The sequence below is a fragment of the Elephas maximus genome, chromosome 3 (assembly GCF_024166365.1).
Source record: "Elephas maximus indicus isolate mEleMax1 chromosome 3, mEleMax1 primary haplotype, whole genome shotgun sequence".
NCBI classification, from domain to species: Eukaryota; Metazoa; Chordata; class Mammalia; order Proboscidea; family Elephantidae; genus Elephas; species Elephas maximus.
This window is the reverse complement of record NC_064821.1, coordinates 134,616,710-134,639,626: the sequence shown is the minus strand read 5'-3', so window position 1 is coordinate 134,639,626 and position 22,917 is coordinate 134,616,710. Positions and strand designations below refer to the sequence as shown.

The following is a 22,917-nucleotide window of genomic DNA, read 5'->3' as shown; positions in this document are numbered from 1 at the left end:
CATGAGATACTCTTAAGCTCTGTTCTTCAAAACAATCTTTGTTTTCTCTCAAACTTAGACTTGCTATATTTTAGGCACGCCTCAGGCAACGGTGACGACGGTGATGTGGTAGCGGCCAGGAGGGCACTTTCCCTTTCTGCGGCTCCCTAGCCAAAACCTTGCAGCCGCCAGCCATCCCAGACTCATCCTCCACCCCACCCGCTCTCTCGCTCTTTCATCCTTCCGTAACTCTTACTGCACCCCTCGCGCACTGAGCGCTCGCTCACTTCCTCGGTTTCCCTTACCTCAGCCCTAACCCTGCTCCCCTCCCGCGCCCTCCGCTTCGCCCCGCGCCGCCCGCGCGCCCCGTCGCGGCCCGGAGCTCCGGGGCATGCGCGCTGCGGCCCCGCCGCCCTCCCCCACCCCTTCCCGCGGCACAGTTATGCCAAGTATGCGAGGAGCCCGCGAGGGCCAGCGCCGGTCATGGGGAGCAGCCGCCGCCGCCGCCGCCTCTGCGAGCGCGGCATCTTCCGGAGCGGAGCTCCGACCTCTCCCCGCGGCCCGGGCGAGCCTGGCTGCTGAGGCCGGGGGAATGGCCGACCCTCTGAGGAGGACGCTGTCCAGGCTCCGGGGGAGGCGGGGTCCCCGCGGTTTCGGGGGGCTCGGGCTCCGGGCGGCAGCTGCAGCGACCGTGGCGGCCGCCTCGGGAGACGCCGGGAGTACTTCGGTCGCCCCTGCACGCGAGCACGCAGGAGGAGCTCTGCAGAGCCTGGGGCAACCTCCGCCGTCGCCTGCGCCGTGGGGGCTCGAGGCGCGGGTTCCGGAAGGGCACCCAGAGCAGTCCGGGGCGCGGGGGCCTCGACCGTGCGGCGGGAAGGACGCCGACCACCCGGTCCGTGGGCTCACCAGTGCCTCCTTTCTGCACGCTCCGCGGGACCCGGAGGGCAGCGGAGAGGAGGAGGACGACGACGACGATGAGGACGCCGCCGACTACTACGAGAACCTGCCCGGCGGCTCCCAACCCGCGCCCCAGGCTGAGGGGGCGGAGGCGGAGTGGCGGCCCCCGCCTTCCCCGGCGGCGGGCTCCTCCCCGGGGGCGGAGGGCGGCCGTCTGGAGACGGGCAGGCTGCGGACCCAGTTGCGAGAGGCCTATTATCTGCTGATCCAGGCCATGCACGACCTGCCCCCTGACTCGGGCGCGCGACAGGGTGGTGGGGGCTTGGCAGATCACTGCTGCCCTGCGGGAGCCTGGGCTCCGGGCCAGCCGCCTTCCCCCAGCGGCGCTGCGGACCGCCGAGGCTGTTCCCGAGACTGGGAGCGGGGAGGCGGCGGCGGCTCTCTGCAGCAGGTGTCCCCGCCCCGGTCGCCACCGAGGGAGTCGGAGAGAGGCCGCCTGCGGACTCCTCGGATGCAGCTGACCTGCAGCAGAAGCCTCGAGAGCCTCTTGGTGGGTGTCAAGCCGCCTCCCTTCCAGCGGTGGCCAAGCGACAGCTGGATCAGGTGCGGCGCACGCGGGGACCAGGACGCACTCCCGCCACGTGGAGGTGGGATGGACGGCTGCAACGGGAGTAGCTCCCCGGCCGCGACCCCGGCCGGCCTCCTGCTTCCCCAGGCCAGGGACCCCGGCCGCTCCTCGGGGAGCCCTTTCAGGGATCCAGCGGGGCCCTCTGTGATACGCAACGGCAAAGGAGACGGCCAGGAGGGGCCTCCCTTCTTCAGGCCGCCCGCGGTGACAGTCAAAAAGCTGCAGAAGTGGATGTACAAAGGACGTCTACTGTCCCTGGGAATGAAAGGTCGCTCCCGTGGGACACCCCCCAAAGTCACCGGAGCGCCGGCAGCCTCCCCAAATTTGGGTGCTTTGGAAGTGCATGAAAGCCAAGCCCTCGCGGTCCCTCCAGATCAAAGAATTACGCTGACAGGTAGAGTACTTTGCAACCAAAACACTAACAACTGAGGGCACTCGTGTTTATCAGCTAGGCGTCTGCCTTAACGAAGAATACTGTTTTTGCAGACAGGTGCGTTAACGTGCCAAAGTAGGTGTCATGTAAGTGGCAGCTTAAAGCGATTTCGAGGTTACTTAGTATAATGCATTCACTCATTTTGCTTTTTTAAAAAGGCAATGGCATGAGGAACTTTTTTTTCATTTTGTAAGAACCAGTGTGCCTACTCCTCAACACAAAAGTGCGTAAAGGTTAAGTTCGCCACACTTTAGTAGGTTTAGAGATGGGCGGTGCTGCCTTGGTTTTTATTCTTTGTAGCTCTAGGCAAATCCATAGACTTTTGTGGAGTTTGTGAATTTGAATTTGGTCCAAGACAGACTTTACCAGGTTCATAAACTGTCATTTTACTCATTATGCTTTTCCCCTTCCGTTTCTGCCATGCATAAAACGCGCACACGCACACACAAGCAGCCAAACCAAAGCCATCATGAGTAAAAAAAAATTTTTTAGTCAGGTGAGATTTCACATACTCCTTCCCTCCACCGCCCTGAGAGGGGGAACCCAACAAAGTAAGTAATCTTTTTATTATGGAAATCAAGGATTTCCTCCCAAACTACATTTTTTTTTTTCCGTGTGAATGCGCAGTGGTTAAGCGCTTGGCTGCTAACAAGCGGCTGGAACCCACCAGCTGCTCCGCGGGAGAAAGACGTGGCAGTCGGCTGTAAAGATTACAGCCTCAACAGAACAGGCTCAACAGCAGTGGGTTTTTGAATTCAGTGTCTTATTTGGGCCCTGCTATAATCAAAAGAAGGATGTTTCTCACTACTTTTAAAAAGTGTGCAGACAGTCAAAGTTATTTGTAAACTAAAAAATCTTGTTTATATTAGAAGTAAATTAGTTTAAAAAATATCTGTTCTTATAATAGAATTTAGCCATTTTTATATGCAGAATTTTTAATTTTCACTGAAAGTGTAGGTTATCAGTTCTAGAAATCTGTTAGCTGTGTTGGAAATAAACCAAAAAAACAAAAAACCCACTGCCATCGAGTGGATTCCAACTCATAGCTACCCTACAGGACAAAGTAGAACTGCCCCATAGGGTTTACCAGGAGCGCTTAGTAGATTCGAACTGCCAGCCTCTTGGTGAGCAGCTGAACACTTAACCACTGGGCCACCAGCGTTCCATGTTGTAAATAGCAAAATGTTTTTTTCTGAAAGAAGTACAATACCTTCAAACTGAGCCAAAAACAAAATGGTCTTTTGACCTACATACTTTAAAAAGTTTTAGTGAATTGAAAGGCTTACATGTAAGTAGAAACATAAAAAAGATTATATGCTGAGATGTAAAAAATGTATTCAAAGTAGTTGGCAGTTTTTCTCATAAGAATCACAGGTCTTACAGGATTGGGCTTATACTCATTAACTTTGCTTAACAAATAGAACAGTGGGGAGAAACAAAGTTCACAAAACTTTTAATAACACAATGAGGACAAATCAAATGGTTTATTTTGTATGTGTATAAAAGAAAACTGAAGCTCACACAAAGTTTTTGAACTTTTTCCTCAAATTTAAACATTCCATTTCATTGGGAAAAAAGGACGTTGTTAGGTGCCATCTAGTTGATTCCGACCTGTAGCAATCCCATGTGACAGAGTAGAAATAGGGTTTTCTAGACTATAATCTTTACGGAGCAGATTGTCAGGTCTTTCTCTTGTGGAGTCTCTGGGTGGGTTTGAACTGCCAACCTTTAAGTTAGTAAAAGGTTAGCAGCCAAGCAATTAACCATTTATGCCACCGGTGCTCTGATAAAGAATTCAAAAACCAAACCAAACCCAGTGCCGTCGAGTCGATTCTGACTCATAGCGACCCTATAGGACAGTGTAGGACTGGCCCATAAAGTTTCCAAGGAGCGCCTGGTGGATTCACACTGCTGACACTTTGGTTACCAGCCATAGCACTTAACCACTACACCACCAGGGTTTCCGAATAGTAGGATGTAAATTCTTTTTGAAGTTTATTTTAAAATATGTGTTTCCAAAGAAAAGTATTCGTAATCATTTATTAGATTTCATTGCCACAATATCTTTACTTCCCCTGATCTTGGCTCAGTTAACCCTTTGTAATCTAAATGTCAGCCAGTACTAAATCTGTATAAAACTTTAGTCAGGTATTTTTTACCCTTTTATTATAAAGGTAAAACTTTACCATTTGATGGCTTTTAATGCTTTCAGTTCTGGTGTAAACATTCAGTTGTTTAAAAAGTAATAATAATTTTTTTTTTTTTTTTTTAGCTCCTCTAAGGAGTAAATTAGTTGATGTTTCCACTGGGAAACTAACTAAATTAAACTAATAACTTTAAAAGAAACAAAAATGAAACATTAGAACTATGTGATAGTATACATATACTTAATTACATAGATACATTGAAAACTTTTGAGACCATATGACAGATGGAAGCCAAATGATTTTCTGTGCTGATTTCTGGCCCCTGCTAAAACCACTGGGTACTAAAACCAAACCCATTGCCATGGAGTCAATTCCGACTCATAGTGACCCTACAGGGCAGTGACCCTACAGAACTGCCCCACAGGATTTCCAAGGAGCAGCTGGTGGATTCAAACTGCTGACCTTTTGATTAGCACCCGAGCTTGTATGGCTCCTACTAAGAACCACTAAAACTTTTGCTAGTACAGTTGGCCTTCGCTCTTGGTGGATTCTACATCTGTGGATTCGTCCAACTGTGGATGGAAAATATTCAGGAAAAAAAAAGTTCTAAAAAACAAATCTTGAATTTGCCACGAGCTGAGCACTGTGCTGAATCCACAGGAATGAAATGAGGCATACCCGGCTGTAGCCTCCCACAGTTTTACAGACCCTCAGGCTCTTTCCAGCACTTGTTTGGGCTTGCAAAGACCGAGAAAGGATTAACCCTTTCGTGCTCCAATTATTTTTTCCTTTTTTTTGATACTATGTGTTTTCAGTAATGGAGTGCATGCTGAATTATACTGTGTGTGAATTTTTGGTCGATAATATGGTTTTTGTTTTACGCCTCATTCCACAAATTGAACCCTTTGAGTCCAGAGGTACATACGTGTACCCCTGTGAACACAAATTCTACCCTCAGAGTCCAGAGGCACATATGTATACCAAGTAAAAGTTTCAAAATTCATGTTTTTCCCACCACAAATTCAGTGATTCAGCACCACCTCATCCAATACCTTGTAAGAACAGTAAATTGGGCACATGCCTGTTTTTTTCCATTTCGAACTGTTATACATAATATAGGGCCCTGTCTGCCGGAAGCACATACTGTCAGCACAACAGTAGCTTTCCAATGACCCCCAGAGTTTCGAAAAGTAAATGGTAGCTATATATGCTGCCAGTCCTGAAAGAGTTACATGTAAGTATTAACAAATATTTACACAGCATTTACATTGCATTAGATATTATAAGTAATCTAGAGATGACTTAAAGTATACGGGAGGACCTGCATAGGTTATATGCAAACGCTATGCCATTTTATATAAGGAACTTAAGCATCCTTGGATTTTGGTATCCTCGAGGGTCCTGGAACAAATCCCCCACAGATACCCAAGAACGACTGTACTATATGCAATTATTTTGATTTGATGCAGTTAGGTATTTAGTATTCACAGATTAGCTAATTTGTTCCTAATTGAGATGATTATTTAAGAAATCTAAAGTCATTACACATAGTAAATATTGTCAAGTTTCTGCAAGCCTTAAGATTATGAAGGAGGCTTTATTTACTGACTAAATTTTAATGAAATTACTCTACTCAGGGAGCCTTGGTGGCGTGGTGGTTAAGAGCTACCAAAAGGTTGGCAGTTTGAATCCACCAGGCAGTCCTTGGAAACCCTATGGGGAAGTTCTACCCTGTCCTGCAGGGTTGCTATGAGTCGAATATGAGTCGAATCGACTTGAGGGCACCGGATTTACTACTCAGAAGTAAATTCAAAGGCCCCAGGTTGGACTGAACTCTTTTGTCTTTGTTATTGCTTAAAAAAAAAAAAAAATCAGCCTATTTTGACTCCATTTTTCCTGACCTCTGAAGGAAAAAAATTAGGGCTTGTAATTTGTTAATATTTTGTCTAAAATCTTTAGACAATTCTTTTAAAGTAGTATTCATTGGTATGACCTGGTGTATTATATCTTAAAGTGAAGTTGACACTTATTAGGATGCAGATTCCCATCTCTTTCTACTAGTTTTTTAATTATTTATGGCTCTGATTTCTTATATTTATGAGCATTATCTTTGTGTATTTTTTCAGCAAATTCTTTCATGCATCAGCCCTCTTTAAGATTAGTGGCAATAGGCATGTAACTTTTGGCTATCTTCTAACTTTAAATCTGCCTTTGAGAAATTCTGCCTTGTGGCCCTAGAAGCAAAAGTGCAGTTTTTTTGTTGTTGTTGTTTTTGAAAGAGTGTCATAAAACGTTGGCATTGCTTGTGGTTGGAAAATTTTGAAAACTACAAATTCAGCAGAAAATAGTTTTGTGTTGATTTCAATGTCCTACATTTCTGGATCATTTGTTCCGAAGAGATGTGTGGCATTTGTGTTTTGAGAACCAATAAGACCGCTTTCTAGACCTTTGCCACTCAGAATGTGGCTCACGGTTCTAGAACAGTGTTTTTCAAGCTTAAGGTACATTTAAATTCCTTGGAGATCTTATTAAAATACAGATTCACCAGGTGTAGGGTAGGACCTGTGTTATGGATTGAATTGTGCCCCCCCAAAATGTATGTCAATTGGCTACCCCAAGATTCCCAGTATTGTGTGATTTCCACCATTTTGCCATCTGATGTGATTTTTCTATATGTTATAAATCCTATCTCTATGATGTTAATTCATACTTAGTGGTTAAGTACTACGGCTGCTAACCAAAAGGTCAGAAGTTTGAATCCACCAGGCGCTCCTTGGAAACTCTATGGGGCAGTTCTGCTCTGACCTATAGGGTCGCTATGAGTCAGAATCCACTCGATGGCAACCGGGGGTTTATGATGTTAATGAGGCAGAAATTGAGGCAGTTATGTTAATGAGACAGGACTCAATTTACAAGATTAGGTTGTGTCTTAAATCAATCTCTTTTGAGATATAAAACAGAAAAGCAAGCAGAGAGACAGGGGGACCTCGTACCACCAAGAAGCAAGAGCCAGAATAGCATGTCCTTTGGACCCGGGGTCCTTGTGCTGAGAAGCCCCTTGGCCAGGGAAAATTGAAGACAAAGACCTTCCCCCAGAGCTGACAGAGACAGAAAGCCTCTGGAGCTGGCACACTGAATTTGGACTTCTAGCCTCTTAGACTGTGAGAAAATAAATTTCTGTTTGTTAAAGCCATCCATTTGTGATATTTCTGTTATAGGAGCACTAGATGACTAAGGCAACCTGAGATTCTGTATTTTCACAAACTCCCAGTGTAGATGCTGCTGTTTGGCAGACTACACCGAGTAGTAAGGTTCTGGAGATCTCACGTCCCCCCACTCACCTATGTTGATACGTTTGTTATAGTTTTGAAATGCGTTCTCACTTACTTTGATACTTGAACTAACTCCCTTAAGAGCAAAGCACTTGATTTCTTTTTGCTTCAGTTTTATATGCATGAGTTTATACTTACCATTTAAGAATAATGAATTTGGGCAATTTCCTCCATATTGGTCCCACCTTGCACCAACAAATAATTGGGAGAATTTGGAATCTGCAATCCACTCCCACTGCCATCAAGTCGATTCCGACTCATAGCGACCCTGCAGTAGAGGAGGCCAAATAGTATAGTGGTTAACAGAATAGAGACTTCAGAGACAGATTGTCTGGGTTTCTAATTACAGTACCACTTACCAGGCTCCTGTCCTTGGGCAAGTTACTCAGCCTTGTCAAGTCTCAGTCCTCATGTTCCTCATTTGTAAATTGGAGATAAAGATAGCACCTATCTCCTAAGGTTGCTGTGAGGATGAAAAAAGATAATCCACTTAAAGCATTTAGTACCATACCTGGCACTTGGCTATTATTATCAAGAGAAAGGCAAGCAACTTTTTCAAGAATATTGCCTTGTCCCAGGTCATTAGGATTTTGGATGAAGAGGGAAGTGGAGGAGTACTGCCTTGAGTATTGGGAACTGAATCAGAGGGAAGCCCTTCAGGGGGCCTTACTCATTCTGTTCATCTTTTGTGCTTCCTTCCCTTGCCCCTCCCCATTACTTTTGTGGAACTGAGCACAGTCTCAAAGTTTTCTTCTCTATTTTCCTGTCCCCAAAACTAGCACACAGCTTTCTTTTATTTTTATTACTATTCACAAGGGAGGAAAAATAGATATAGGAAAATTACTTCTTTCCTTTTCCTTCTCCCCATTTAGATTCATCTGGGAAAGATATATATGTACACACACACACACACACACACTAATGTATATGTATACCTAAAGCTTAAGTTTATTCTCGTCATTTCATCTGGGCTGCCTAGCTTGACTCTGTAAGCAGGGACTGCTTATATTAGTTTAGTAATCTAACACAATGTTTATATGGATAATTTTATTTAGGAGTTTTTAGGAGAAGTAAGCAAAAGCAATAGTTTCTGCAGCAGAAATTTAAAAATGACGAAAAGTTGTGGATAACAGTACATTTTCAGTGAGGGCTGAAATATATCTCAGAATGTTTGCTGATGCATTTGAGCTGGGGCAGTAGTTAAATGTTCAGTAATAGTTACCCGGGTTTGTTATGAAGCAGTAGCTGAGAAAACAGAATTGGTTTGAGTAGTTCACTGCTATGTAGAATATTTTTCTGAGTGAAAAACTTTTAATTGCTCCCACTGCATTCTCTTACAGATTTTTAAAGGAAAATGACTTTAGTTACAATCTGAAAATTATGCCATAACATTCATAGTTGCAAGAGAATTAGGATTTTTTTTTTATCTTGGAACTTTGCACACTTATTTTTATATTTTATTTGTGCCTTCTTTCAGTATATATATATATATATATAATCTGAGGCTAAAGGTAAGCTTATAAATCTATGCTAATAAAAAAAAAGCAAAACCTGTTGCTGTTGAGTTGATTCCGAGTCATAGCGACCCTATAGGACGGAGTAGAACTGCCCCATAGAGTTTCCAAGGAACACCTGGTGGATTTGAACTGTCGACCTTTTGGTTAGCAGCCATAGCTCTTAACCACTACGCCACCAGGGATTCCTGTACTGATAAGTTTTTTTTTTTGCTAATAAGTTCAAATATTAATTTTAGCATAAAATGGAAGGGCAGGGAAGATTGCAAATACTTTTCCATTTCTGTGTAGTTTACATTCTATACATCTATCTAACTTAGATAAAAATTAAATATTTAAAATTATTTGTAAGTGCTTAAGTAAAATTTATTTCCCTTGATAATATGTTGCTTATATTCAATTTTAATAATGAAATAAATTATGCTTTTATCAGAAATTATGATGTAGCTATTCATATCTAAATTTAAACTCTAGCATCATGTGTTTTGAAACATTTGAAAATAGCAATCAGATTATACAAGTTTCGAGTTTTTGTAGTTTTATTAAAAATAGTTGAAGTGGCTCTCAGAAGTCTCCATTAAATGCCTATATCAATAGAAGTACAAACTTGTTTACGTATGAGATGCTAGTAGCTTTATTTTCCTCATTGCAGTTCCTTGGAAGGTAGTAGAAGTTAACAGTGTATTTAAGGAGTCATTTATAGTATGTGTCGAAAGACTGTTAGGACTCAAAATAATATGCCTAGCTGTGAAAAATTGTGGATGTTGTAAGAGCCTCCTGAGAAAAAGATAAAATGAGGTGTAGCTCATAGCCATCGTGAGTTAATTTCATAATTTTTGCATCAAACTTATAATTGCGTCAGAATTATATTTAATACTTTGTGAAGGTCTGAAATGCTATTAAATAACCTGTGGTTTGGGCTCGGATGTGAAATAGATCTGGATTTCAGTGCACTTGACGAAAGATGAAGTCACTAAAAACCCGGAAGCCCCAGTAATTCCTGAGTATGTTAATTTTCAGTTCTTAATTTTAAGTGTAAAGGAGACAGAGCCAAAAATAAACTCTTGAATCTTCAGGTTTTCATGAATTAAATTAAACTAAACCAATTCAAGATTTTTATTGAATATTTGTTTTATGTTTGTGTGTTAAATACTAGGAGGGTGGAGGTGGGTATCCTTTATCAGTAGTGGCTCTGATGTACTACTATAAACTTCGGAGTCAAAAGTTTATTTTGAATGCTGCTTTTTCCATTTACTTGCTAGGTGGTCTTAGCAAGTTTTGAGTGGTGCTTTATAGTTTTCAGAGTATTTTCTAAAGTTATATAATTGTTAGAAGTAGTCACCCTATAAAGTAAACTGGGTTGATATTATCTTCATGTTCAAATAGGGTCACCTGATTCCCTACTGTTAGTGGGTAGCATGTTGTGGGGAGAGGGTAAGGGCATGGATTTTAGGGTTGGACGGGATTAAATCTGAACCCTGGGGCACAATCATATTCCTCATATTCTTTTAGGCACATGAAGATAATTGTGCCTACCTCATAGGATTATCGTGGGGGCTCAATGAGACTATTCATTACCCATTGGTATGGAATTGATCCCCACTCATATTGACCCTGTAGGACAGAGTAGAACTGTCCCATAGAGTTTCCAAGTCTGTAAATGCTTACAGAAGCAGACTGCCATATTTTTTTCCTGTGGAGCGGCTGGTGGGTTTGAACTGCTGATCTTTCAATTAACATCCAAGTGCTTAACCACTGTGCCACCAAGACGCCTCTAAATGTGGGTCCAAACCAAACCCGTTGCCTTCGAATTTAATTCTATCTCATTGCAAGCCTGTAGGACAGAGGAGAACTGCTCCATAGGGTTCCCAAGGCTGTAAATCTTTACGGAAGTAAACTGCAATATCTTTCTCCTGTGGAGCAGCTGGTGGGTTCGAACCGCCGACCTTTCAGTTAGCAGCCAAGTGCTTAACCACTCAAATTGGAAAAGAGTACGAAAAACTTTATTTAGATTAAGATTACAGTGGAATGGCAACATATTAGCATTTAATATATGCAAAAATAACTCTGTTCACTCAGAGAAATAGATACTCGAATTCAAGATCAAGTTCTCTCAATATAGGTGAATGAGTATTGCTCTGGAATGAGCCTGAGTTCATGAATGTGATTCTCCTTTTTAATTAAGGATAGGTAGGTAGGTGGTAGGAGCCCTGGTGGTGCAGTGGTTAGGAGCTACAGCTGCTAACCAAAAGTTTAGCAGTTCAGATCCACCAGCCACTCCTTGGCCCTATGGGGCAGTTCTACTCTGTCCTATAGGGTAGCTATAAGTCGAAATCGACTCCTCGGTAATGGGTTTAGGTAGGTGGGTGGGTGGATAAATGGATGCATGAATGGTACAATACCGCCCATTAAGATAAGTCAACTCTTTTATCTGGTGCTCAAGCAGAGGGATGGTCATCTGTGCTCCTGGAAGAAAGACTAGTTGTGTTGTGCTTACTGTGAGACAGTATACCAGGTCCTAGAATGGGGCCAAGTAATTTTCAAGGGTAATTTTAGCTCTTTGATTTTTGCCTTAGATATTTAGAACTTGAACCCTGCATGAGATGCTACCACACTATGTGGTTAGGAGACAACTGTTATGTTGAAATTTTGGTAATTGCTAAGGCCTACTTTTTAAAAAGATTATTCAGAGTTAACCTTTGTGTGAAGAGGTTGGAATATTACATGTGTTTTCTAACAACTCACTGGTTCTTGTAATAGTGAGTTGAAAATTATTCAAACATTGATCAAAAGGATAGTGTATACAAAGCACTTTATATGAACTTTTTATAAAGCATGTTTTGCTTAGGGTAAGGCTTTGGTAGCACTGTAACAAAAAAAAACAAAAACAAAAAACCAAACCCACTGCTGTTGTCGAACTGCCCCATATGGTTTCCAAGGCTGTAATCTTTACGGACACAGACTGCTACATCTTTCTTCTGCAGAGTGGCTGGTGGGTTTGAACTACTATCCTTTTGGTTAGCAGCTGAGCACATAACCACTGTACCACCAGGGCTCCTTGCTAGCACTGTAGTTTTTATAAATGCAGTCTCAGAGTTTGAATATTCTTTTTCTTAGAATTCTTATTGCATATCCTAATAGTATGATTTCTAAGTAATAGATGGAAAAATCCAAAGTATTTCTTGTTCAGTTTTGGTCCCTGAATGTGAGTAATATTACTTTTCTTTTTTGAAGTAGTACTTTAATAACTGATCTGAAGTGACCCATCTTTCTGGTATACCAGGAATTATATTCTGCCTTTTTTTTTTCTTTGTAACAGATTTATTTGAAAATGTCTATGAGTCTTCCATGAAGAGAAGAGAACTTGAAGATCTGAAGGATAGTATTGAATTCAGAGGTCATAAGCCACTTAACACCATCACGGTTTCAAAGAAACGTAATTGGCTGTATCAGAGCACTCTGAGATCTCTTAATCTGGAAGAAGAAAATACAAAACACCAAGATATAAGCAATTTGCCCACCTCACCTGTGTCTCTGCCTAAGCACCAGCTATCACAAGCACTCCCCAAATCATCTGAAGACTATTGTACTTATGTGGTGTGTAATGCCACAAACTCTTCATTATCCAGAAACTCTTCTTTAGACTTTAACGAGGAAAATGATGCAGATGATGAAGGAGAAATATGGTACAACCCCATTCCAGAGGATGATGACCTTGCCTCTAGTTTTGATGAGGCAAACCCTGCTGTTTTGAAGCTTCCTGCTCTTAGTTCGAGAGTATTGGCTGGTTGTGACCTGACCAAAGCTGAGCAGCATGCTGAAGACTTGCTGCGCTCTTCTGAACACACAGGTGATGCTCAGACCACACAGTCAAAGGAAACAAATCCTGTCGATTCCATGCATTCATTTGTGCAGCAGTATAAGCAAAGGCCTGGACACAAGACCCAGGAAGGTATGATGGTGGAGGACAGTCCCATGTTGAAATCTCCCCTTGGAGGTAAAGATCATACGTCTGCCTTTTGAATTCTTTCACAGTAGCTAAAAGTAAATATAGAAGATGTCTATTGTATTGATGTACTTTTTCTCATGAAATGAATATATTTTCACAAATATAAAGAAAACGTAAAAAGGTTTGCAAACATTTTTATATAGTTGGTGGTTTAATTATTCCTATCACAGACTTTGTTTTGTAATCTACTGTGCTTTAATATGTTGATCCTTTGAAATAGTAATTACTTTTAGTTGAACGAATGGAATCACGAGGAGTAGAAGAGACATATTCCTTGTTTAAATCTTATTTTGCTTCATTCATTCATTTATACCTGTCCTGGCCACAGCTGAGAAAGTTGTATTTGCAGTATACCAGTAGTTCTTAGTTTGCTTAGCTTCTATGCCCTAGTTTCCTCATGGGCAAAGGAAAGGAAGAAGAAAAAAAGAAATGAGACAAAAGTAAAGACCTTGCAAATATCCACTATAGTAGTATGGAATCCAGAAAGGAAATAATTGAAGTTTGATATATTAAGTTGGAACATATAAAGTTTCCATATTCAGCCATTTTTGATTTTGCAGAACACAGCATTTCATATGGCTTGACCTAATGGTTTTGTTATTCCTTCATTGCCGTTGATTTTCTGGTATGCTTCTTTTCATATTTAGTCCTAGATACACTACCCAGGACACAGAGCATAAGGCATGTTTTAGTTGCAAGTATCAGATGTTGAATCGAAAGCAGCTCTTTTTTATTCACAGAGTTTTTATTCATATGAATTGTCATTTGTAGAATTTCAGATGATGTAGGATATTAAAAAACGTGGGGTGTAGCAGATGCTGTCAGTGCATTGCCTATATTGCTTGGGTTTTACTGCTTCTGTGGGAGCAGCCTCCTTCCAACCACAAGTGCATCTCTGCCTGAAGGCTTTTTCAGAACTCATAAGGAGTCTTCTGCAGGGCATCCGGGGAGTCCCCTCACCCAGTGACTGACAGGAGTTGGTATATGACTACCACAGCTTCCTTACCCCTTGGGTAGGATAATTCTGAGGCAAGTATTCTACATTTTTCATGAGGTTAAGCTCCAGGTACCCATAGGGGTTGCAGGCTTGATAATTTACCTTCTACTGGCTGCATTCCTTTCCCAGAATTTCCTCACTTCCTTGCTAGTGTTTCTGTACTTTGCAAATAAACTACTTGGATTTTAATCCTTTTTTCAGGGACAATGGGCCATGGAGTAAATATTATATTGTTAAGAGAAAAAGAGTTACACAATAGTGTGTACTGTATGGTGTCAATTTTGAAAGAAACACTGAAAAGCTATACTGAAAATACTTTTTTTTTGCTATGGAATGTCTTAGACTAGTAAAGCAGTAGAATTGTACTGTGATGTGTGGTACAAGGGAATGCTTTGTTCAGTTTATCAAGCACTACATTTCTTATTAGCTGCTTACCAGAAAAAGCCCAGTAGGCATAGTTAAAATAGTCCTTTCTCTGTAAAGAAACCACTTCTTTTCATTAGGACACATAAAGGGGCTTGGGGGAGTGTTATATTAATACTTTTAAGAAGGTAATTTAATTTATTGATCTTTGAAATGAATAAAAACTTTTTTTCTTATTTTAATTGTGAAATGTAAGGATAAAACAATGGGCTCAAGCGTAACAATGATTGTGAGGATGGTGCAGGACCAGGCAGTATTTCATTCTCTTGTGCGTATAGGGTCGCTGTGAGTTGGAACCGAGTGGACAGCACTTAACAACAACAGGGATGAAAATGATACTTCATAGATTAGCTTCTGATATTAGGGTCAGTAGGGATCTTCCTCTATAAGGAATGGTTAGACAAAGTATGAAAAATTAATTTCACATAATTAGAATAATACTGGATTGTTTTTCTTTAAAGTAATAGTTTAAATTTATATAGTACTAGATTTTAATAGATACTTTCACTTTGCTTTCTTAGTTTGAAAACTTACTAGGAACAAGTTCAAATTTTAAAATGAAATTGATTAGTCTGCATAAATTTTTGAATGAGGGGACTGAACTAACTTTTTTTTTTAGTAATATTTTATTGTGTTTTCAGTGAAGGTTTACACAGCAATTCAGGTTCCCATTCAACAATTTCTGTACAAGTTATTCGGTGACATTGGTTACATTCTTCACAGTGGTTGAACATTCTCATTATTTCCGTTCTGATTGTTCCATTTGAACTATTTAACTTTTTAATAAAAATTGAGAGAGGTCTTTAAAAAAAATTAATGTGTATGTATGGACAGAGAAATGTTTAGAAAAATGGATAGGCTGAAAGTGTAGTAGTTAAAAGTATGGGCTCTGAAGCCTATCCTTAGGTTCGAATCCTGGCTCTGCTACTACCAGCTTTGTGATCCTAGACAAATTAGACAGCTCTGTGCCTGATGTTCCTCGTAGAGAACAGGGCGTTAATGGTATCTAACTCAGAGGGCTGTTGTGAGAACTAAAGGAGTGTCTTTGCATGCTAAGTAACCCAGTAAATGTTGACTGGTATTATTATCGGTGCCTCGGTGGTACAGTGGTTAAGAGCTCAGCTGCTAACCAAAAGGTCGGCAGTTTGAATCTACCAGCCACCCCTCGGAAACCCTTTATGGCGGTTCTACTCTCTCCTATAGGGTTGCTATGAGTCAGAATCAACTGGACAACAATGGGTTTTTTGGTTTGGTGGTGTTATTACTATTTTTAATATTTTCACCGAAGTATTTATAATGGTTAATCTCTAGGTAGTGCAGTCTAGACCATTACCTACTTTAGTTGTACTTTTTTATATTAAAACAAATTTTTTAAATAATAGGCCTGAGTTATTTTGACATTTAGAAAAGAATAAAGCTATTGTGTGTAGAGAAAAATTCAGAAGTATTTGAAGGTTTTACTCCGTGAAAACTGAAAAATTTGGAGAATTATTTATACCTTTGTACTGATGTTTAACATTGAAAATTGTAAGGCAAGTCTTTAGTTTAACTTTTGAGATTCTAGGGAATTACGGTACATGAATAATATAAGAAAGAACATGTCTTAATACTTTTGAAAATTGCACAGTTATATTTATGATATTCAACATTTGATTATTTTGATTGACTAGAGTTCATTCTATATAATCTTTGGTGATAGGCTGTCATAGAATTTTAGAACAAGGAGGGAATCTTAGCTGTCAAAATTATAAACTTCTTTGGTTATTAACTTTTTTTTTTTTTCCTTAAAGCAGTGCTCCTTTGGGATAAAATTGAGTTTTTAGAGCATTATAAATATAGATGAAATACCTTTATAATAGTATAGGACTTCTAGTTGACATAAACATTTTAAAATAGACAGCTTTTCCTGTTTTCTCTGCTAACTGCTGTTTAAGGTTATAAAATAAAGTACTTGCTGAGGTATTTTGGAGTGGAAAAGATTTAAAAGGAACCTATATTACCCTTCCTCAAAATCTTCAGAACAGAGAAGTAGATGGAGAGGGAGATGCTTCTTTCTATTAGACACCGTTTAGAGATTGTTGCTATTCTACTTGAACCTGACATCTTTTTCCTTGAGATGAGACAGGAGAAGAATTTCTCTCCATGTGAGAGCTTGTTTAGTTGATTATATAAAAGCAAAAGAAGGAATCAAAACATATTGCTTAGTAATATCCTTTTTTTTTTTTTTAAAGGTCCTGGGATCCTAGCTACTACAAGTAAGACTGAACTGGGAGTTACAGAACCATGTTCTCCAAGTCCTAGCCCTGTGAAAAAAGGCAATTCAATTAATTGGTCTTTCCCGGATAAAATAAAATCTCCACGAACTGTGAGGAAACTTTCCATGAAAATGAAAAAGTTGCCAGAACTTAGCCGAAAGCTGAGTGTTAAAGGAACCCTGAATTACATAAGCAGTCCAGATAATACTCCTCCTTTGTCTAAATGTAACTATCAAGAAGTTCATCATACTGTCATTCTGCCTTCTGGGAACACAACCACAGCTGCTAAGAGGAATGTTATAAGCCGGTACCATCTTGATACCAGTGTATCTTCTCAGCACAGCTATCAGAAGAAACCTTCTATGAATTCTAAGTATTCCTGCAAAGGTGGTTACCTCAGTGATGGAGATTCACCTGAACTCATAACTAAATCTAGCAAACATGGATCTGAAAACAAATTTGGAAAAGGAAAAGAAATAATTCCAAATAGTTGTAGCAAAAATGAAATAGACATTGATGCTTTTAGACATTATAGCTTTTCTGATCAACCTAAGTGTTCACAGTACATATCTGGACTCATGAGTGTACATTTCTATGGAGCTGAGGATTTAAAGCCACCCCGGATAGACTCAAAAGATGTCTTTTGTGCCATTCAGGTAGACTCAGTAAACAAAGCAAGAACAGCTTTGCTCACATGTCGGACAACCTTTTTAGACATGGATCATACTTTCAACATAGAAATTGAAAATGCACAGCATTTGAAATTAGTAGTATTCAGTTGGGAACCTACTCCACGGAAAAATCGAGTGTGTTGTCATGGGACAGTTGTTCTCCCCACCTTGTTCAGAGTGACAAAGACACATCGGTTGGCTGTCAGACTTGAACCTAGAGGTCTTATTTATGTGAAAGTGACCCTTATGGAACAGTGGGAGAATTCTCTTCATAGACTGGATATAAATCGTGAACCAGTAATATTTGGGGTTGATATTCGGAAAGTTGTGGAGAAGGAAAATGTAGGCTTGATGGTGCCACTCCTGATAAAGAAATGTATTATGGAAATTGAAAACAGAGGCTGTCAGGTAGCATTTCACTGTGTTTCTCTACTACCTCCTTTATTATTTATTTATAGTGAGTTTTGGAGAAAGGAGTTTGAGGTAAAAAAAAAAAAAAACCTGAACATTTTCCCATTCTTATTCTTTATTTCATTAATGTTTTGAGTATAATGGATACTCTGTGTTGTCAATGATTAAGAGCATGTTCTATGGTTCCATAGTTTATATTGTGATACAGAGCTACGTGGGCCTTATACCTATAGGTCAAGAATGTTTTATAGTGGCATTCCTAGGACAAGCCAGAGCTGATGACACAGACTAATTCATTTACAGAGTCCTTCTGTATAGTCCACTGCTGCTATGGTAGAGAGTTCCAGTAGTGAATATTGTAGTCCTGCTTAATTCCTAAAATTAACTCCCTGTCCTTATTCAGTACTACCCCTTAGTTCCACTCATTAGAAGGCGTTAGCTTATTCTCTTACATTTGGGATACCCTGGAAGCTGAGGAGAGGTCCTGCAAATAACACATCTCATTCTCTTAGTAAGGAGGCAAAGGTAAACCCACTAAAACAAATAAACAAAAAGCCTGGTGTTATTCGTAGCAAGATAGGTATATGATAGCCAGCTAGTAGACTTCATCTTTATTTTTGTGAATGCATGTGGACTCTGACGATGAGAAACCGCATTTTACTCAGGGTACTGTTCTGAGATACGAGTAATTGTTTATACTTATTTTGTGATACAAATTAGGCCTAAAAATCATTATAGTCTGAGATATTTCTGCTGTAGTAGTTTTAGAACTTACAACATTGGTTAAAAAGATAAAAGATGTTGAGAGTAAATGTCTGAAATATGATTTCTTTATATGTAAAAAGGAATTTAAAATAGCTTACTTTGAACTTAACATGGAAACTCTAGTAACAGCTTAGGTGAGTGTTTTGCATTAAGATGTAGAAGACCTGGACTCTGGTTTCTTCTCCATTATTAATTAGCTGTGTGTAATGCTGGGCAAGTCACTTAATCTCTTTCATTCTTACTTGCTTATGTCTATAAAAGTAGATACAGTCGCTTCCTGACTCTAAGATGTAGCACATCTGAACTCTTGAAACCTCCTCTAACTTAGATATATGATCCTGAAAAGCCCAGTTTATGTTGCCTTTGTGGAAGTGAGGTCTTTTGGTTTCAAATCCAACTTCTGGCCAAATCTGGTTACAGCTTCTCTGTCATTTTCCTCTGGCAGCCTGTAAAAAGTTCAGAGATTAGGAGGGCTTTATTTTATTAATTATTTTACTAATAAATAAAAGTTTATTAAACAGAAACTTTTATAATTGAATATTAAAATAAGTAACTCAAATAGCACTGTACTTTTACAGCCTATTTTCTGAAATAGTTTATAAAGAGCAAGTATCTAAGACTATTATAACTTAAGTACCAAGAAATATTTTTAGCAGTCCTTTTTATATCTATACTTAAGGTTTAGAAAGATTTCATTAATGAAAAATTATTTCCAGTGAACTAAAAAGTAACATTTACATTGTGCATTTGGAATTGCACTTTTTAAAGACCTTCTTCATTTTGTTTCTTTTGCTTTTTCCTCCCCTTCCCGTCCCTCTACACACAAAGTTAGGTTTATTATGCCTTAATTTTACAGACTGGCCTACTGTTTAAAGGAGCCTTGGTGGTGCAGTGGTTAAGTGTTCAGCTGCTAACGGAAAGGTTGTTGGTTGGAACCCACCCAGCCACTCCTCAGGAGAAAATCTTGGTAACCTGCTCCTGTAAAGATTACAGCCAAGAAAATCCTGTGGGTAGTTCTACCCTGTCACATGGGATAGCTGTGCGTTGGGATCAATTCGATGGCACCCAACAACAATACTGTTTAAATTCTGTTTACCTTTAAATTTTTTCCTTTTTCACTGTGCAAATCAGATTTTGATAGATTCATATGGAAATAATTTGTGCCATGGACCTTTGTATCTTCCAAAAGCTTTGAGTACTACTACCACCCATCCTCTGCTTCCAGTGGGAAAAATTACTGCAGAGATCATACTCATGGTCCATCTGATAGAGGCATCAAGCATGTACTGCAAGTGCTTGATTTGAGAAGTCAGCCTCTGAAACTAGGGATATGTTCTAAAAACCCTTTCCTTGAAATGCCAGTATTAGATCTTCCTTTCATTTATTCTTGTCTTTTTAAAGTTTATCTTTGTAATTTGAGCTTTTTCGGATAACATGTTACATTAATATGTTACCTACTATTGAAGTAGTAAGCACTTTAATTTGTTCTGGACTCATCTCTTCAAGTTCAAGAGGAAACATCTTTTTTCTGTAGTATTATGGGATTTGGGAACACTTAAGTATTAAAAAAAAAAAATTTTTTTTTTTTTTTAAGTATTACTCTTTTGACTGTCTCTAATAAATTTAGTTTTTTCTAATGTGGTAGGTGGCATTTCCTTTGATCCTGTTTAATGCTTTAGCTTCATTTTCTGGACCATCTCCAATTTTACTGTGTCTTTCTTGAGATGACGTGGCCAGAATAGCACATGGTATTCTCAATGCACCATGAATTTGAATAAGAGTAGAAAATTTGGATTTTCTTCCCAGCACATTCCTTGGCTTCCCATATTACGTTAATCCTTTGGAATGCAGCAGCACCTTGCATTACCATCTCTTAGAAATAGCTTTAGGTTCTTTACTGTTTTTCAATGAATACTTAATAGCTTATCTCAAATATTTTGGATAACATTTCCCTGTTTCTGTTATTGACACTTTCCCACATTGAGACCTACTTGCCACTTACCTAAATTCCTGCAAAGTCTTGTAACATTTTTTCTGTACTCTGTTTTACCTGTTTGTATTTAATGACTAAGAAGAGCTTAGTGTCATAAGTAAACCTAGAAATTTCATTGTGCACTTTGTCCTCTGGGTCATTTATAACATTATAAAGTGATTTTTAAATTCAAATCCTTGGGGATCCCTGTTGTTTGTTTTTACCTTATTCCTCTCTTGAAGTAATTTCTTTATCAGTAACTCTTCCTTCAATTCAAGGTGATTGAGCTTCCTAAGTAGTCTTTGATGTGGAAGTATAGATGACAACCACTTTTTCTTAATTTTCTTGAAGGTTTATTCTTCTAAAGAACTTTGATAGATTAGTCAGGCATGTTTTCTGTTTACAGAGACCATGTTAATTTCCTATCCATGAATTTGTGGTAAGCTTCTTAAGACTTAGAACCGGTATGAACAGTTTAAAAAACAAATCTATTCAGTATAGATTGGGGAGTGGTAGTCTGTGCATGTTATATAAATTTTGAACTAGAGGTTTTATTTTACCTTTAATATACTATTAAATTCCCTTCATCACTTTATAAACAATTAATTTGACAAGTTAAAAAAAAACCCTCGGTTTACTTTTATTTCTTGAGAATCTATTTTTTTCTAAAATGCTAGCTTTACATAAATAGTACTGTAGAATCTTATTTCAACTATATATGTATTTTCTAGATAAAGCAACTGAGTTTTAAAGAGATTAAATAACTTGCCGAAGTTCACCAAACGAGAAGTGGTAGAGTGGGGCTTTAAGACTCCGAAACCCTTGTTTAACCACTATGCTGCACTGCTTCAGTCTAGAACAAAGGATGTTAAAGGATAAGTTCTTGGGACATGGAGATACTGGTTGAGCATATAAAGCAAAAGGGGAGGAATCTTTACTTAAGATAGCCAGCATATAGAAATAGTATATTGTTTGAATTTAAATGAAGAATAGCAAGTTTTTATTAAACTAATTAATATAGTCTACAGTGAGATTTCAGAAGCTGTGTTTGAGGTTTTTTAATTAAGTATATCAGAACATATAGCATTGCCAATTTTGTGTGATTTATACATGCTGTGCTATTATATTTTCTCTTTATCTAATTTACCATAATGTGGTCATAATTTTATTTCTAGGTAGTAGGCCTCTATCGATTATGTGGTTCGGCTGCAGTCAAGAAAGAACTTCGAGAGGCTTTTGAGAGGGATAGCAAAGCTGTTGGTTTGTGTGAAAACCAGTACCCAGATATAAATGTAATAACAGGTAATAAATAGATTTTATTTTATGTACTCATTTTGGAAAGACTATATCTGCAGGAAAAAGAACTGAAATACAATTTTGGAACCTAAATTAATTTGGTTTTATTCTGTAGTCTTACTTTCCTTCTTTCACAAATACTACTATGTTACTTTCTGTGGAGAGATACTAGGATATCTTCCTTGCCTGCAAACAGCCAACAAAGGTTGGGGGAAAGTAGTACCTATACTCAATTAGCTGTGGTAGCCAGCAGAGAGAAAGAGTACCTTCACATAGGTGTAAATAAAATGCCATGGAAGATCAGTTGACTGGAGCTTAGATAATGTGAAGGGTGTTGACTATCTCATTAGATGGTTTAGATTTATTTAATAGGCAGAGAGGATCCATTAAGATTTTTGAGCAGGGGAGCAAAATGGTCAGAGATAGTCTTCAGAAATATTAATCTGGCAACTCTATGTGATGGATTGAGATTGGAAAAGACCAGAGGGAAAATCAGTTAGGAAGCTTTGACAGTAGTCCCAGCAAAGAGGTGATGAGTACTGAAGAAGTTTCTGGCAGTAGAAGTAGGAAAGAATGGAACTGAAAGAATGTGAAGAAAGAGCAGTCCAGGCAAAAATGACTTTGAGTTTGAGACCTGGTTGATTGGGAGAATAACGCCATGACCGTTAGCAGAAATAAGAAAGCTGGGAGGACAGCTACTGCTTTTAGTAGGAAAATGTAGATTATGAATTGGGTTTCAAATACATTGAATTTGAGGTGCAAATAGGAGACATAAGTGGATGTGTCAAGCAAAACTGAAAGTGCTCATCTGTCCTTAAGGAGAGGATGTGGTAGAATTTGAAGTGTCTCTTTACTCACTCAAGTGGTATTGTATAGCACTGAAAATATTCTTCTAGTGACCCTGAGAGATAGAGATGGAAAATGGCAATTTAAGGGTCCTTGGCCTTTAGCGGGGAAACCCTCGTACCATAGTGGTTAAGTGCTACAGCTGCTAACCACAAGGTCAGCAGTTCGAATCTACCAGGTGCTCCTTAGAAACTCTGTGAAGTAGTTCTACTCTGTCTTTAAGGGTCACTATAAGTTGGAATCAACTTGATAGCAATGGGTTTGGTTTTGGTTTTGGCCTCTAGGAGGTTCCTGGTGGCGCAAGCAGTTTACACTTGACTACTAACCGAAAGAAAGGTTGGC

The 22,917-nt window shown here is 39.4% G+C and overlaps 1 protein-coding gene across 2 annotated transcripts in view; it reads left to right on the top strand.

Moving 5' to 3' along the window:
- Positions 1-444: 444 nt before the first annotated feature.
- SYDE2 (synapse defective Rho GTPase homolog 2) overlaps positions 445-22,917 on the top strand; it is a 56,307-nt gene continuing 33,834 nt past the window's right edge. For both annotated transcript variants that reach the window (XM_049879649.1, XM_049879650.1), the window contains exons 1-4: positions 445-1,898; positions 12,250-12,927; positions 16,591-17,693; positions 21,609-21,735. In XM_049879649.1, coding sequence (XP_049735606.1) covers positions 572-1,898; positions 12,250-12,927; positions 16,591-17,693; positions 21,609-21,735 — 3,235 coding nt within the window. In that variant the 5' untranslated portion in view covers positions 445-571. The remainder of the gene's footprint in view (positions 1,899-12,249; positions 12,928-16,590; positions 17,694-21,608; positions 21,736-22,917) is intronic.